A 15,018-nucleotide genomic window follows, 5' to 3' on the forward strand; every position below is an offset into this window, starting at 1 on the left:
GCCCAAGGAGATTGTCATTGTCGATTGAAGGCATGGCTTGGTGTGTGGCCAGGGTACAGCAACAATGCCAGTTCAGCCTCAGGTAAAGGCCTGTAACTCTTTAACTCAGGTTGTGAATCATTTCCTATTGAGAACACAGCTCTCAGGTAAGAACTTCCCAGGTGGAAAGCAGGAAGAGGGTGCGGTGCCGGGTTCAGATAGCACCTGCCTGGCTGCTTGCTTATTAATGATTGAACAGGGGTAGTCACGTAAGTCAAGCCCTCCTCCTCTCAGCCCTTGTTTTCTTCACTACCTGGTCTGAAAGGTGAACAAGATGGATGGTTCCAGCAAAGAGGAGGAGGAGGAGGAAGAGGAGGAGGAGGAGGATGGCATCTTCACCAGCATTTCTCTAGGAGATGACACAGGTGAGGAAGAAACGGATGTACTTGCAAACAGACCATTCAGCAACTGCTAGGCAGCTTTCTAAAAACTGTAACTTTCATTATCTTTATTAGAATGGCAAACATTGTAGAAGACTTGGAAAAATATAGCTACAAAACCAGTTTTTAATTAAGAGCTGTTTTTCTTCTTCCTTTTAAATTAAGTGATAATTTTTAAGGTTCCTGTGGTTATATTACATGAGCTTTTAAAACTAAATCAACAAACAAAAACATAAAATGTTCATTTCCTAAAAGTTCTGGAAAGAGGCCCTCAAAGTTGTGACTAAACTTATGCTTTTATTACCATCTGTATTCAATGATAGTCAGTTTCCCCACTTTATTAAATAATTTTATCATTTTTGAAAAATGACCTAGAATATGCTACAACTAGCTTTAAGAATTATTTCAGAAAATGTCTGATTTTTAAGCAAGGACTAAGTTTTCTAAATTGAACACAGGAGAAGGAAGAAAAGTGGGGGAGTGTTTGGAAAATAATGACAGAGGGATAAGTGCAACTCATTCAACACCTCAGAGAAACTAGACAGTGGTGAATCTTACAATGTTAACTGGAGACTCTCTAAACCTATAAGCACCCAGATCTTTCTTGTGTGTGTGTGTGTGTGTGTGGTTTTCTAGCCAAGTGACTTTAGCTCACTCATAGCAAGAAGCCAGCAAGACTGCAGCTCAGTCATGGGGTTACTGATGCTGATTAACAGAGAACAGAGCATGACTATTTAACATCAATTGCTCTTTCATGCAGCCACACTTCTCCGCTTTCTCCCTAAATGCTCAGGTACAAAAAGCATCTTTCTAAAGTGTAGCCAGACAATTAACACAAACCGCCAAACCGCCATCCAGAACTAAAGCCTCCCTGCCAGCACCATACAAGCACGCTGGCGGCTTTGCAAGTCAAAGAGGAGCGTTCTCAGCCTTCTTCAGCGGAGGAAAGGTGCAAGGGGTGGGGGCTGCTGAGGAAATGGGCTCCCATCAGGGAGTTTTAGGAAATGAAGGAGCTGTGGAAGACTGTGAAGGAAACAAAGGCAGAGGGAAACCTGCTTCTTATCTTCTAGAAGGCACCATGAGCTATGATCCTGTGCAAGTGGTTCCTAGAAAGTGTTTGCCTGCTTGAATGCAATTCAGTCCACAATTTGTCCACGTTGTAATGAGGTTGAGCCTGGAATAAGGGACGTTTGGTGGCGTTGAGCCATTGTTACAGCTAGTGCTGTTTTCACAGAATCTTGAAAAGCTGTGGAGTAAATCTTCCTGTTTTCTTTCGTTCTTTTGCAAGATTTTGGAGGGGCAATTCTTGCCTCTATACACATTTCTGTATAAAATTTAGTATATTACATATGTAGGTGAATTTCTGGAGATTGAATGTTTTAATAATAATTATTCTTTCAACCCAAAAAAAAAAAAAAAGTCAATCTCACCTACCCCATTGCACCCCCTCAATCATACCCTAACACATATATTCATATGCTTATCATTTTTTTGTAATGAGAATCCTTAAAATCTATTCTCTTATCAATTTAGAATACATATGTCGTTTTAACAATAGTCATGTATATACAGTAGATTTCTTGAACTTTGTTCTTCTGACTGAAATTTTATATCATGTATTCAACCTTGTCCTCAATCTTCCTACCTGCCAGCCACTGGTAACCCCTGTTTTATTTTCCATTTCTATGGGTGTGGCTTTTTCTAGATTCCATCTGTAGATAAGATCATGTAGTATGTCCTTCTGTGCCTGGCTTATTTCACATGATATAATAATCTCTAGGTTCATCCAGGTTGTAACACCTGACAAAAGTTCCTTCCTTTTTTAAGACTGAATACTATTCCCCATTACTCTACACCACACTTTCTTTATCCATTTAGGTGCCCATAGGCTTGCAGGTTTCGTCTACTTCTCAATTACTATGAATAGTTCTACAATGAACACAGGAGCACAGATGTCTCTCTGACAAATTAATTGCATTTTCTTTGGTTATATACCCAGTGGTGGGATTGTTAGATCATATGGGTAGTTGATTTTTTAATTATTTGAAGAAACTCCACACTGCTTTCCATGATGGCTGGATTAATTCCACCATCACTGTGCAAAGGTTTTCTTTTCTGCATGTTCCCATCAGCACTGGTTACCTTTCATCCTTTGGTGATAGCCAGTCTAGCAAGTGTGACATGAGATCTCACTGTGATTTAATTTATACTTCTCTGATGATCAGTGGTGTTGAACATTTTTTTCATATACCATTGACTATTTGTATTTTTTTTAATGAGAAACACGATGTTTTTGCTGGTTTGAGTTAAGATAGCTACACAGGGAGTTTTCTGTGTTGCTTCCATGCACTTGTGTGGTCAACCCATGTTGGTTCATCTTCACCAGTCCTCTTCACTCCCTTTAAAGTGTCCATTTAGTTACTCTGCCCATTTTTAAATTGCATTGTTTTCTTGCACTTTCTACTTTTGGTTGAGACAAGGAAAAAAAGGAAGAGTTTACTTGCCTCTTAGCTCTGCTGAAGTTAAAAAAACAGGGTAACAGTACTTTTCAAAAGACACCTGGGAAACAGGAGATTCATGTGGGATGGAAGGCTTCCTCTCAACCTTGCCGGCTCAGGTGTGTGGTCAGAGGGAAGGTCTGTGTCCTGGGTTCTTTGTCACATGAAGCTAAAAATGAACTTCACAGACAAGGAAGGGTGAGCATAGAAGTGGGAAAGTTTATTATGAGAAAGAATGAAAACTCCTGTGGGAAGAGAGGGGTCCCGAGTGGGTTGCCAATGAACCTGCCATGTCTAGCGGTTTTTACTTACCAGAGGAAGGTGTTACCAATTTCATATGCCAACTAGGCATTGAACTAACGCAGGTTGATTGGTTCCTTTTATGGCCATGTCCTGAGTGATCCCTGGGATTTGGAGAGGGCTGGGGTCTTAAACTCTGGCAAACAGTCCTCAAACAGCTTCTCCTCCTGCCTGCTGCCTCCCCTTCTGCATAGGCTTTAGATCATCCTGCTTTGCTGCCCCACTCTGGAACACTGCTTTTTGGTGAAACAGGGGTGGAAAACATTCTAACTAACTTTATTTTATTGTGGGCCTCTCAGTTAGTTGTTGAACTTTTTCCCTACTTGTCTGGCTTTCCTGACGCCTCATTTCTCACTAGCTATTTTGATTTCTTTGTGTGCAATGTTCTGACTTTTTCCTTGGGGGAAAAATCATTTTTCATAATTTGTTGTGAATTTTTCTGTTTTTCACTTAATCCTGATTAAAAAAAAACAACAATAAGGGGTCCAAACATAGCACCTATACAGGACAGATGTGACCACGGAAGAAACTATTTTCAGACTTCTGTTCCTGATTCCTTATCACTTGTCTTTTTATCTCTTCTGAATTTCTGATTCATAATCCAATTACTTGCTAGATGCCTGGAGATCACCAACGTGTTATATGACCTTGATCCCAACCTCCCAAATCTGTTCTCACTCCTGTACTCAGAACTTTAACGAATGGTCCCACCACCCACCAGTTTCTTAAGCTAGAAATGCATGCCATTCCCTCCCTGTAACAGTCCGATCAACCACTGGTGCATGTTGACTTGACCCTGAAAATGCTGCTCAAATAAATCTGGCTTTTCCATTCCTACTACCGCTTCCTTGATCAGGCCTTCATTCATTCCCCATAAACCACAGCACCAGCCTCTCAGCTGCTTCAATTCGTATCTGTCCTCCACGTTGAATTCATATAGTGTCACTCCCTGCAGAGAACAATCGATGCCTCTCATCCCTTGCTGGATGAAGCCCAAGACGTTGGACTGGCATTCAAGGTCTCCCTTTTTCTGGCTCTTCCTGTCTCTTCAGTGTCATTTCCTGCCACACGATGTGGGCTCAGGAGGAGACACTTATGTTCTGTGCACACCCTGCCTGGTTCACACCTCTGGGCTTTATGCTGCCTTTCCCTTTGCCTGGAATAATACAACAGAACTTTCTCTTTGCATATCCAGTTCCTACTCATCCTTTAAGACCCCTCCTTAGGCACATCTCCTCCAGGAAGCCTTCCTTGACCTCTCCAGGCTGAGTTAGGTTTCCTCTTTTCTTCCTGAGAACTCAGAACTTACCTCTATCAGTACTGTTCTTCAGTGCATTGTGCTTCTGTGTATAAATACATACACGTGTATGTATACACATACATACTTATATGTATGTATATATATATATATATATATATATATATATATATATATATATATGTCCTAACCAACAGTCAAACAGTCTGCAAGCTTCTAGAATACAGAGCCTGGGGTTTATTTGCCTGGCACCTAGCACAGTGTCTGGAATTCCATGGATTTACAACACATTTTTGCTAAAGAACTCTGGATCAATTTGTGTGTGCTTTGGTGTAAGGGCTAGTTAGGTCAGCCCCAAGTAAGAGTCAACTTCTACTATGGTCCACTTTTGCTCTGTTTTCAGAAAGCATTTATACATGTGTCTAATACATGCTAGATGTGAATGTGATCTGGTTATTCAAAGAGTTGGCACAGGGTAGTGTGGCAGGAAGGGCCTGAGTTTTGGAGGAGGAAATGCCAGGATTTGAATCTCTTACATCTGAAGGGTTATTTAACATCCCTGGGCCTCAGTTCCCCCAGCTGTAAAATGACCACAAGGACATCTCAGTCCCTTTAAAGACTGAGACAATGCAGGTTTCTTGGACTAGTCTGGCATGCACTGAGCACTTGGTGCATTTTATTTTCTCCACTGCCCACTTCAAGAAGCTCACACAAAAGTTTCTTAAAAGGCTCCAAGGTGTGCGTCCATCAGTTCTCATGGTAACCACCATGTCCTGTGGACACTGTGCTGTAAGTGGGGACTGGCTGTTGATGTCATGGTCCTGATAAGGAGACTTGGAAGGGAGGGAAGGCGAACAAACCCGTTCCACAAGAGCACAGTTCTTTTCTGCTAAGTATAATAAAGCCATGCTTTCCCTCTTCATCTGGGCCCTCAGTGCTTCCCCGCCAATGTCCTTCCTGCCGCTCTCCTTTGTGCCTCAGCCTGCTTCCTGACTCTGCTTTCTAAAACCTCTTGAATAATATTCAAAGCTGTGTCTGTGGCTGCTTTTGGCTTCAGCCAATTAGCCCCCATTGTCAGGTTGTAATATGCTTCCCAGACAAGTGGCAATTGTTGTGTGCCTTTATTCAGTGCTGCTTCCTACCACTGTGCAGAAAATATAACAATACCCCTCCATGCCTGCTGAAAGCAGCCAAGGTTTGAAAGCTTTCAGAAGGCCATCTGCCACCTCCTTGGCCAACCCCAGGATCAGACGCAGGCCCTGTATTAGTTAGCACTCTGAGGAAAGGTACCAAGGGCCTGTGGTCCTTTTCATTTGGCCTGCCAGTAAAAAGCTGAGAGAGACCCTGAGCCCTCCTGTGAAAAGGGAGCAGGCCTTTCATTTCTGGAGCTGAATGGGAACACCATTTGCAGCCAGTGTCAGGCTCCCAAGTGTGTGGCTGTCAATAGCTTTGCTTGATTACCCTGGACATCTTGGGAGACAACTTTGCAGATGACAGTCCCAGAGTGGACACATCACTGAGTACGTACACAAGGATGTGGCAAGTGTCGGCTGTGTACACACACACACACACACACACACACACACACACAAGCCAGAACCAGCAAAACTCCCCTGTGCCACGTCTATTTACACCCCCAATGAACTTGACCATGAATATTAATTTAAAAGATTACTCAGTCATTCTTAAGAGTGACCAAAAAAGATCATCTCTAGTATGGTGGGAATGTGATCTTTAGTGCATTCATTGCACCAGCAATGCAGAAAGTTTCAACAAATCTTAACTGGCTTTTGGGGTCCATCTAAGTATGGATAATTGTAGGGAGCTTTCTCGAGCTCAGTTCTTCTGACATAACTGGGGGTGACAGGAGACTCAGAAAGGACAAACGATAGAAGACAAAGCTGGGGCCAGGTGTGCTGGGTGCTCGGATGGATACGAATAGTGGCCTCGTTGCTTCTTTTCTCTATAACTCTTCTTTTATTTCTCTATCCTTTAAGGTCTTACTTCTAAAGTCTTTCTTTAAAACTTTGCTTCTTTTCTATTCTTTAAAGTCTCTTTCCTTAGACTCGCTCTGTCCCATGTTTTATTTAATCTATCTTAAAGTCTTCGTGCTCAGGCTTGTGCTGTCCCATGTTTCCTCTAATCTTTAACATAACTCAGCAGCAGCAGCAGCCAGCTGCTTCAGTCAGTGGCAGTCTCCTCACAAGCTGCCAACCAATCAATCCATCCCCCATCAAAAAAACTCTTGTCCTCCTTCAGTGAGTCTTTTATATCCAGTGGTAAAGAAGGAGGTGGAGCAACAGTTCTCAGAGAGGAGCGTGACATTGTAACAAGAGAAGACTGCTCTTTACTTCTCCCAATGTAAACCACTTAGGAAAAGCAGCTGTGCTGCATTTTGCCTTTCACTCTCTTCTGCAGTTGGGATGGTGCCAGACTCAGCCTGTCAATCATTTGTTACAGCTGTGCTTATGTCACATTCTCATAGGTTTCTCATAATTTGCTCCCCACAGATAATGATGTTGACAGAGTGAAATACCTGTTCTTGGCAGCTGAATATAATGTGGATGGTGGCATAGGAATATAGAGACTCAGCAAGAGAGAGTGGCTTGGCTCTGGGTCACTAGTGTGTCATTAGAAATTGAAAATACTCTTTCTATGGAAACATCTTTAATCAGAAGAAATCCACTTAACTGAAACCAATGATCTAGTATAATGAAAACAACTAGCTTCAATAAACAGCCATAAGAAAAAGAGTGCTAGGGCAAATCTAAATGTTTTTAGTAATCTAGCATGTGCTCTCATTTCCTCATCAAGGATAAATAGTAATGTTTTGACTTTTCCTTTAAAAGACAAAACCATCCATCAGTTGCCTCACATCAGGGGTGTGATTTTTTTTCTTTTTCACTAGCTTAGCAACAAAAAACCGAAACCCAAAACACAAAAGAGCAGGTTAGAGTTCTTTTGATGTGAAGTTTATGTGAAATCCTTCATAATTACATTAAATCTTTTTCCAAAGATGATCCCTCAAGCACAGGTGAATTTTTCTTTTCCCTTGGGTTCATGGGCTAATGGGTGCTGACCTTTCTTGGGTCTGTCTCCTACAGAGAAGGGGGTGAGGTGGCATGACATGGGGACTTTGTTTCACAAAGGACCAGTTGGATTGGAACTTGGGCACAAGTCCCCTCCTGCCTGCCTGCCTGATTTGCTCAGGATTTGAGGGTTAGAGCCTAGTTTCTTTTGAGTCCCTCAAGATAGTTTGGGGTCAGAGAGAAGGAGGACATCACATCCCTTCAACAGGACAAACTAGAAGAAGTAGCTTCTGGTGGAGCTACTTAGAAATAAAAACTTTAAATGATGCAAAAGCTATGAGTGATTACACAGGAAATAATATGTATGTCAATTGCAGAACCAGAGTTATGTGAAAAGTGTTCCAGAAAGACACGTTTTCTTTCCTATATACATTTTTTATATTCATTTTGAATCCTCAACATTAGAAACATTAAGGGCCCAGTGGCAGCACACATGAATGGTCATGGGTCCTTCCTCCAGCAGCCTTCCTGGATTGTACACAGTCCACAGCTGGTTCTTTTCAGGACTTTTTTCCATGTAACTATATTCCCTTGTTTGTTCTCTCTCCACCCCCACCCCAACTTCATTGTCAGCTTAACTGGCTCACAGCATTTGGCAGTGTGCAAGTGTGGTTCTCATTGTTGGTGACTAACGGTACTGAAAGTTGTTTGAGAAAGTTCACATTGAAAATGCTTTTGTCTTACTCTGTCCCTCCTGCATGTCTGCACCACTTTTTCCCAGTCAACAAAAGGCTCTGCTATTATTTGTTCTTCCATGTGAATATCTTGTGTTCATTTTCAACCTTGCTTACAAGGTTAGGGGGTTTTCTAAGGTCTATTTAGAAAGCTTTGTTTGTAAAAAAATATTTGGAAGATTTTTCAGCAATGTTTCTTATTGTCCTTTTTTCTTTTGAAATTCTAAATGACTTAAGCTTCCTGTGACTGCAATCACCCTCAACTTACACAGTGGATTTCTGTCCCTTCTGCTCAAAGCCCCTTAGCAGAGTGTAAAAATGGGATTTCTATAAATAAAGTGACAATTGATGTATAATCTGAGAGACTCTTCAGTTTGCAGGAGTGTTGATTCAAAACACTAAATTTCTCAGGCCGCCAGCGTGCCTGTATGAAATACTCAGTGACCATCCAGCACTCATTGCCCAGGGAGAACCCACATTTCAAAGAATTTCTCAAAGAACATTTTTTTTTGCAGCCTTTTTTTTCTTTTAAGACAAGTACTAATTCCTTTATTTGTCCATTTTGTAATTTGGGGCATTATCCTTAAATTGGAACATTATCCTTTTTCCATAATGTGTAATGGTCTGATTGTGAGAGGAAACAGGCAGGTTCATTGCTAACTGATATTGCCTTATTCCAATTTAGTGTTTAGACTTATTTTGAAAAAAACTAAAGAAGATGTTATAGACAGGTGATTTATCAGTTGTCATTCTAGCTTTCCTGCTGGGTCTCAATTCTGGTGACCATTTAGGTAACCCGATGGTTTCTTTGGAAATGCCATTTAGCTCTTTGGATATTTGATATTATCTAAAAAAAAAAAAATCACAAAACAAACTAAGAGAATCATGGAAGAAAATGTCAGGAGCCCACATTTAATTAATTGGTCATTATCTCTTAGTGGGACGATGGTGATAACAAGCAATTCCTATAAACTTCGCACGTGCCAGGCACTGGGCTAAGAACTTCATCTTCACGGTTTCATTAAATCCTCACAAATACCATGGATAGGAATATTAACCTTGATCTTGGGTTGAAAACAGGCACAGAAAGGTTTAGGGACTTGTACAGAGCAGATCTGAGATTCCAGTCCAGGTCTAAGTGACTTCAAAGCCTTTGTCAAATGACAGCACATCAGAATAGAACTTACTAGATAGATAGCACAACTACCTTATCCCGGCTGGGTAGAAGCAATAAGGTGCCTGCACTGTAGGTATTGAATAATGAAATATGATCCTATAGTTACACTATGGGGTCAGTGCTTCAAAAATGTAATCACAGAATCAGAGGGCAAGAAGAGCCCCAGAGACTCTGTAGCAATATAGGGACATGCTCAGACAAGAAAAGTGGAATATAAAATTGTATCTATGTTGTGATCACAAGCATGTAGAAGTAATTTAGGCATATGGACTAGGATGGGAAGAAAACCTGGAAAATGTATTTATTAGTATGAAGGGACTACAGGTTATTAGATTTTCACAGTGTTATATTTATGCACTTTTTAAAAATAAGGTTAACACTGGAGTTTTTCTAATACAGTGAATGTGGGAATGAAGTATGAATCCTAACATGGGTGTTGATTTTGAGAAGCATTTGAAACTATCAGTCCTTAGATTATGGACATCTATCAACACAACTGCCCTTTGTATTTTTAGTGAGGAATACAAAAAGTTGTCTTAAAAAATAAAATGTAGAAAGTGGGACGTGTAGCTACAGCATACACAGGTCAGGCATAGAGGGTCTGGAGTTGGGTAGGGGTGAGGAGATAAGACACGAAGAGTAAATGCCACACTTAGAACAGTCACAGCTCATTAACTTTAATTTTTTTCTCTTATTTTAAACAATCTCAAACTATGCCAAATTTGCAAGTACCTTATAAAGAATTCTCTTTTTCCTGAATTATTTGAGTGTGGGTTGCCAATCTAATACTCCCACACCACTAGATACATTAGGACTTTCTCCTTCATAACCACCATATAGTTAAAAAAATCAGGAAGATAACAAGCACACATCACTCTCACCTAATCTTCAAAGTTCATTTAAGCTTCACCATTGTCTTGAGAATTGCTTTACAGTCAAGTTCCCAGTTGGGGACTCACACACTGCATTTAGTTCTTATGCCATTTTTTGTCTTCAGTTTGGAACAAGTCCTCAATCTTGATACTTGTGAAGATTGTAGGGTACTTATTTTGTAAAATGTTTTTTAACTTATGTTTGTTTAATGTTTCTTCATGACCAATAAATTTGGCAAAAATACTGCAGAAGTGACACTGTGTTCTTATTGTATCTTGACAGGTGAGTCAGAATTTCTTTCTATCCTTCTACCATTGAAGCTAACTTTGATTAACCATAGGGTCAATGCTTTACTCATTTTTCCTTTTGTAATTAGCAATTGTTTTGGAGGAGATATTTCAAGACTATGTGAATATTTCATTTCATGTCAAACTTTTGGTCTACTTATTTATATCATCATAGACTCCTGCTTTCCTAATTTATTAAGTGGATTATAATCTCCAGTATATCCTAAGAGATGGAGAATGGGGAGAGCTATACAGTGTCTTCAAATCTTTTACATATAATTTTACCTTACAAAATAGCATTTTATAATTTTAAAACAATATTTTAATCAAGTGAGCATAGATTCGATTCCTACTGCCCTGAATTATTCAAATTCTCACTTGCATTCATTTCCTTTCTTCTCTTGTAAATCAGCTTCCAAATTTGCTGCCACCACAGATAAGATAAGTGGAAAATATAGAAGAATTGAATACAAATATTTAGTGACAGTGTGCTTTGTACCAGGCTGTAAATTCAGGGTATCTGGTTTGAGTCTCAGACTGGCTTCTCCTGCCGGAAGCAGGAGACAGTGGGTGTAGTCAGCATTTGTTCCTACACTCATGTAGCTGGATTCCTGGACTCAGGAGATAGGATGGCATCTGCACATGTGTGTTATTCGAATCTTTTTGTTGTTGTTGCTGAGACAAATACCCAAGAGAACAGTTTAAGGTGGTACAGTGTAATTTGGCTTCTGGTTTCTGAGGTTTCTGCCCATGGATCACTGACTCCATTGCTCTTAGGCCTGTGATAAGGCAGAAGGAGAGTGTTGGCAGAGAAGAGGTGATCACTCTATGATGACCAGCACGCACAGAGTGAGACAGGAAGGGGCCAGGCACCAGATATCCTTTGAAGGCGTGCTCCCAGTGACCTACTTCCTCCAACAAGGCTCTGCCTCCCACCACCAAAAAACGAACCTATCAATAGACTAATCCGTTGATGAAGTCAAAGCCCTCATGATGCAATCATCTTCCAGTGCTTGGATCTACCAGCTGGGAGCAAGCCTTCAACAAGTTAACTTTTAGGGAACACTTTGTATCCAAACCTTAACAATACAGACCTCAAATCCAGCTCTACATCACAGGATCACCTTGACTTCTTCACACCAGCTAATACTCCTTTGAGAAAATGGTGGTGTGGAGCCCAGCTGTCTTTTGTGATTTAGCCATGCTACTTTTCCTAACCCTTCCTTCTTCCTGTGTTTCAAGAAAAGCATTTCATCGCATTTGTTTCATTTTCCTCCTTCTAGCGGAGGTTATGAGTGGAAGTGTCTTCAACTTACACCTCATGGCTTCTCATTTTCTCCTTTTTCCTCAGTCCTTCCACACTCGGGATGTCCACTCTGTCTTTTATCTTTACCTGCCTCTTGTACTCTGCCCATTGCTCTCTACAGCCTTGTCCCCTTCCCACCACTGGGTTCCATCCTTGCTCCTGTCCACCTTCCTCCTCATGGCGATGTGTTCTTCAGTCCCCCTCCTTTCATCCTGATCTCAACCTGACCTTTGCACTCTTTCTCCTCTGCCCCTCATTCTCCCCCCCTTCCCGTCCTCCCCACTCCTGATGGCTTCCAGGCCTGGGGGATAAAGCAGCACTTCACTGATCTGAGTTGAATAACTGTTATCTTTATTAGTTTAAGTACCAGTTACAAAGTTACAATCATGGCTGCCAAACCCATTAACTATTCATGTACAAACATTGCTGCAAAGGCTAATGTTTCCTTTGTTTATTATTCATTTGTGGTGCAAACCTTTTTCTTGGGAAGCACCTAGCAGTGATTATGTTTCCAAGAGCTAAACATGAAGGCCCTGGAATCAAATCCTGTTTGGCTAGCTGTAGTTAGTAACACCGCGCAGGTTACTTAACCCCTCCAGACCCCGGTTTCCTCGTTCAGCTGACAATTGCACTGCATGGCTTGGTTTGCCTGTAGTACCTTCCAGCCCTTCTCAGCCTGAGTCCTGAGAGGAAAGTAAGCCTTTCAAGAGCATCTATTGTATGCAGTGATTTAAATTCTCTCTGTGCTAGAAGGGACATAGTTATACGGCATCTTTCAAAATGAAATTTCTTCAATAACCTTTGTTCTGGTGGTTACTGCTGTGTGTAACAGCTTACCTCAGTACCATTTTATTGTGCTCACTCTTTGGGCTTAGCAGTTCAGGAGGGACTCAGCTGCACAGTTCCCCATTCACCTGTCTCCTGTGGTTACTGACAGGTGTCAGCTTGGGCTTCAGTCACCTGCAGTTTGATGGGCTGAGCATTCATGATGTCTCTTTTCCATGGTCATCAGTGGATGCAGGCTGTTGGCTGAGAGCCAAGCTAAGGCTGTCAATCAGAGCACCTACATGTGGCCTCTTCTGGACAACAGCCTCAGGAAAGTTGTACTTCTTCTTGGAGGCTAGTTTGCCCCAGAACAAGTGTTCTAATGGCCACCAGATGGAGGCTGTATGTCCTTTTATGACCAGTCACTCAAGTCACGTAGCATCTCTTGCATCACACTCTGTGGAAGGAAGCAATCCCACAGCTGTTAGGATTCAAGGGGAAGGAACGTGGGAGAGAATGACTCACAGTGAGAGGATGGTGGTCAAGGAGTTGATGGCCATTTCTAAAATCACCACAGTTGGTCCTTTGGACACACTGGAGGGACTATTTACACCCTTCCAAGTTTATATCCTTCAAAATGCAAAATATATTCATCCTCACTCAAGTCCCCCAAAGTCTCATTGAGTGTGACATTAGTCATAGGCTAGAGATGTAGGGTCTCAGGATGCAGACACAGTTCAGTTTGGTTCTTCAGAGTTCTGTCCTTTCTGGGGACTTGAGATCAGACAGACAGATCCTGTGGGGTAGAATAAGGACAATACTCTTTCTAAGATGCCCTGGGTTCATAGAACTGGCAGAGAGTGCTAGAATGAAAGGAGCTTTAGAGTTAGAGTGTCAGTCCCACCCCTGTCATGAGGCTTCAGGTGAAGGCTGAGTCTCTTTCTATACATGGTGAAAAAAACTCATAAGCCCTTTTGAGAGCTCTTCAGCTCAAAAGATCTGTGATTCTGTGAAGCGCCCAAATCATACTACTTGGATATGAACAGACATAAGCTTTACTGCATACATTTAAGGTCATTCTACAAGTAGGAAATGTTACCAAATAAAAGATAGGATAAATTATGAAGCAACAAATAAAATTTTTGTGAAATAAAAACTGATTTTGAATCAATTTTGCCACTAGAGGGCAGCAGTGTACCATCTCAAAAAGAACAAAAAGCAGGCCTGTGCATGGCCCCTTCATAGCATCAGTGGTGTCTTTTCCTTTTCCTGCGAATATTTCCCAAGAGTTGTGAGTGATATGTTACAATGAGGTGCCATCAGCTGTCACTCTAGATGTCTTTCCATATGTGCCTCATTTTCTGTAAGTGTGGAGAGCCATGCTGTGGTAAGGGGCAGTAATTTGGTAGAAAGGAAAATGAGCTGAGGTGAGAAGACACTGTGGAAATCTGGCATAAAATGTGGAGAACAGACATATGTTCTCATGACATAGAGACAGCAAGGAGCAGAAGCAGAGCATTCATTCCACCAGTACTTCTGGATGTTAATGGACAAGACATAGTTTCTGCCCTCCAGGAATTTCAGAAACCAAGACTAGGAGCTTTCTATTCAGATCACCCCATGCAAGCAACTCTGCCTAGATTTTCTTAGCTTGCCTTCCCTACAGACTTACAGGACAAAACTATAATTTTGTTTGCATGGATGAGCATGTGCAGCACAGGAAGGGCCAGTGGAGTTTTAAGGGCTACCATTTTTCTCTCAGGTGATGCTAAGAGGACATGACACGCCTTTTACACTTCACTCCCCACAGAACCACAGAGCTGCTTGCATGAAAATGTTAAAATGTTGAGTTGGGTTGTGTCCTATGATGCTTTTTAGGAAAAACTTGTTAAAATTTATTTTTACATCAAACTCTGGGTGGAAAAGACACTATTCCAACTGACACCAATGTCCTGAAATACAACAATGTATGGGGACATCCTCAGAGGGGATTTCAGTAAGTGAGAAAACACAGACTCCAGCAAATCTCAGAAGGCTGTGTCAATTTTCTCCACCAAATGAAGGTTATGTGATTCTTGCTTATAATTTGTTTCATGGTGTACATAAAGAAAGCCATCTTTCAACTCCAGAGTTCACAATTCTATCATCAGCAGTGAATCAGAGGAATTCTGGGCTCTTTCTATCTCAAAGAGTTATTTCTTCTATAGCTCAAGAGGACTTGAACTGAGTTAAACTAGTTGTCATCGGCCCTTAGACCAGATGCTGGGGCTGGTTCTGAGCAGGGCAGGGGCAGAGCCTCTCTGCTTTAGCAACAAAGCTTTCTTTTATTTTCTATTTCCACAGAGCAAGTAGAGGGGAGCCTGGCCAAATCT

General features: G+C 41.4%; 1 protein-coding gene across 2 annotated transcripts in view; it reads left to right on the top strand.

Annotated features, from left to right (window-relative positions):
- The first annotated feature begins 266 nt into the window (after nucleotides 1–266).
- Nucleotides 267–15,018, top strand: part of Scoc (short coiled-coil protein) — a 33,446-nt gene continuing 18,694 nt past the window's right edge. Inside the window, exon 1 of one of the 2 annotated variants that reach the window (XM_074041191.1) lies at nucleotides 267–404. In XM_074041191.1, the coding sequence (XP_073897292.1) occupies nucleotides 314–404 (91 nt within the window). In that variant the 5' untranslated portion in view covers nucleotides 267–313. The remainder of the gene's footprint in view (nucleotides 405–15,018) is intronic. The other variant, XM_074041192.1, reaches the window with a different exon arrangement.

Source organism: Castor canadensis, chromosome 9, assembly GCF_047511655.1.
Source record: "Castor canadensis chromosome 9, mCasCan1.hap1v2, whole genome shotgun sequence".
Lineage (NCBI taxonomy): Eukaryota > Metazoa > Chordata > Mammalia > Rodentia > Castoridae > Castor > Castor canadensis.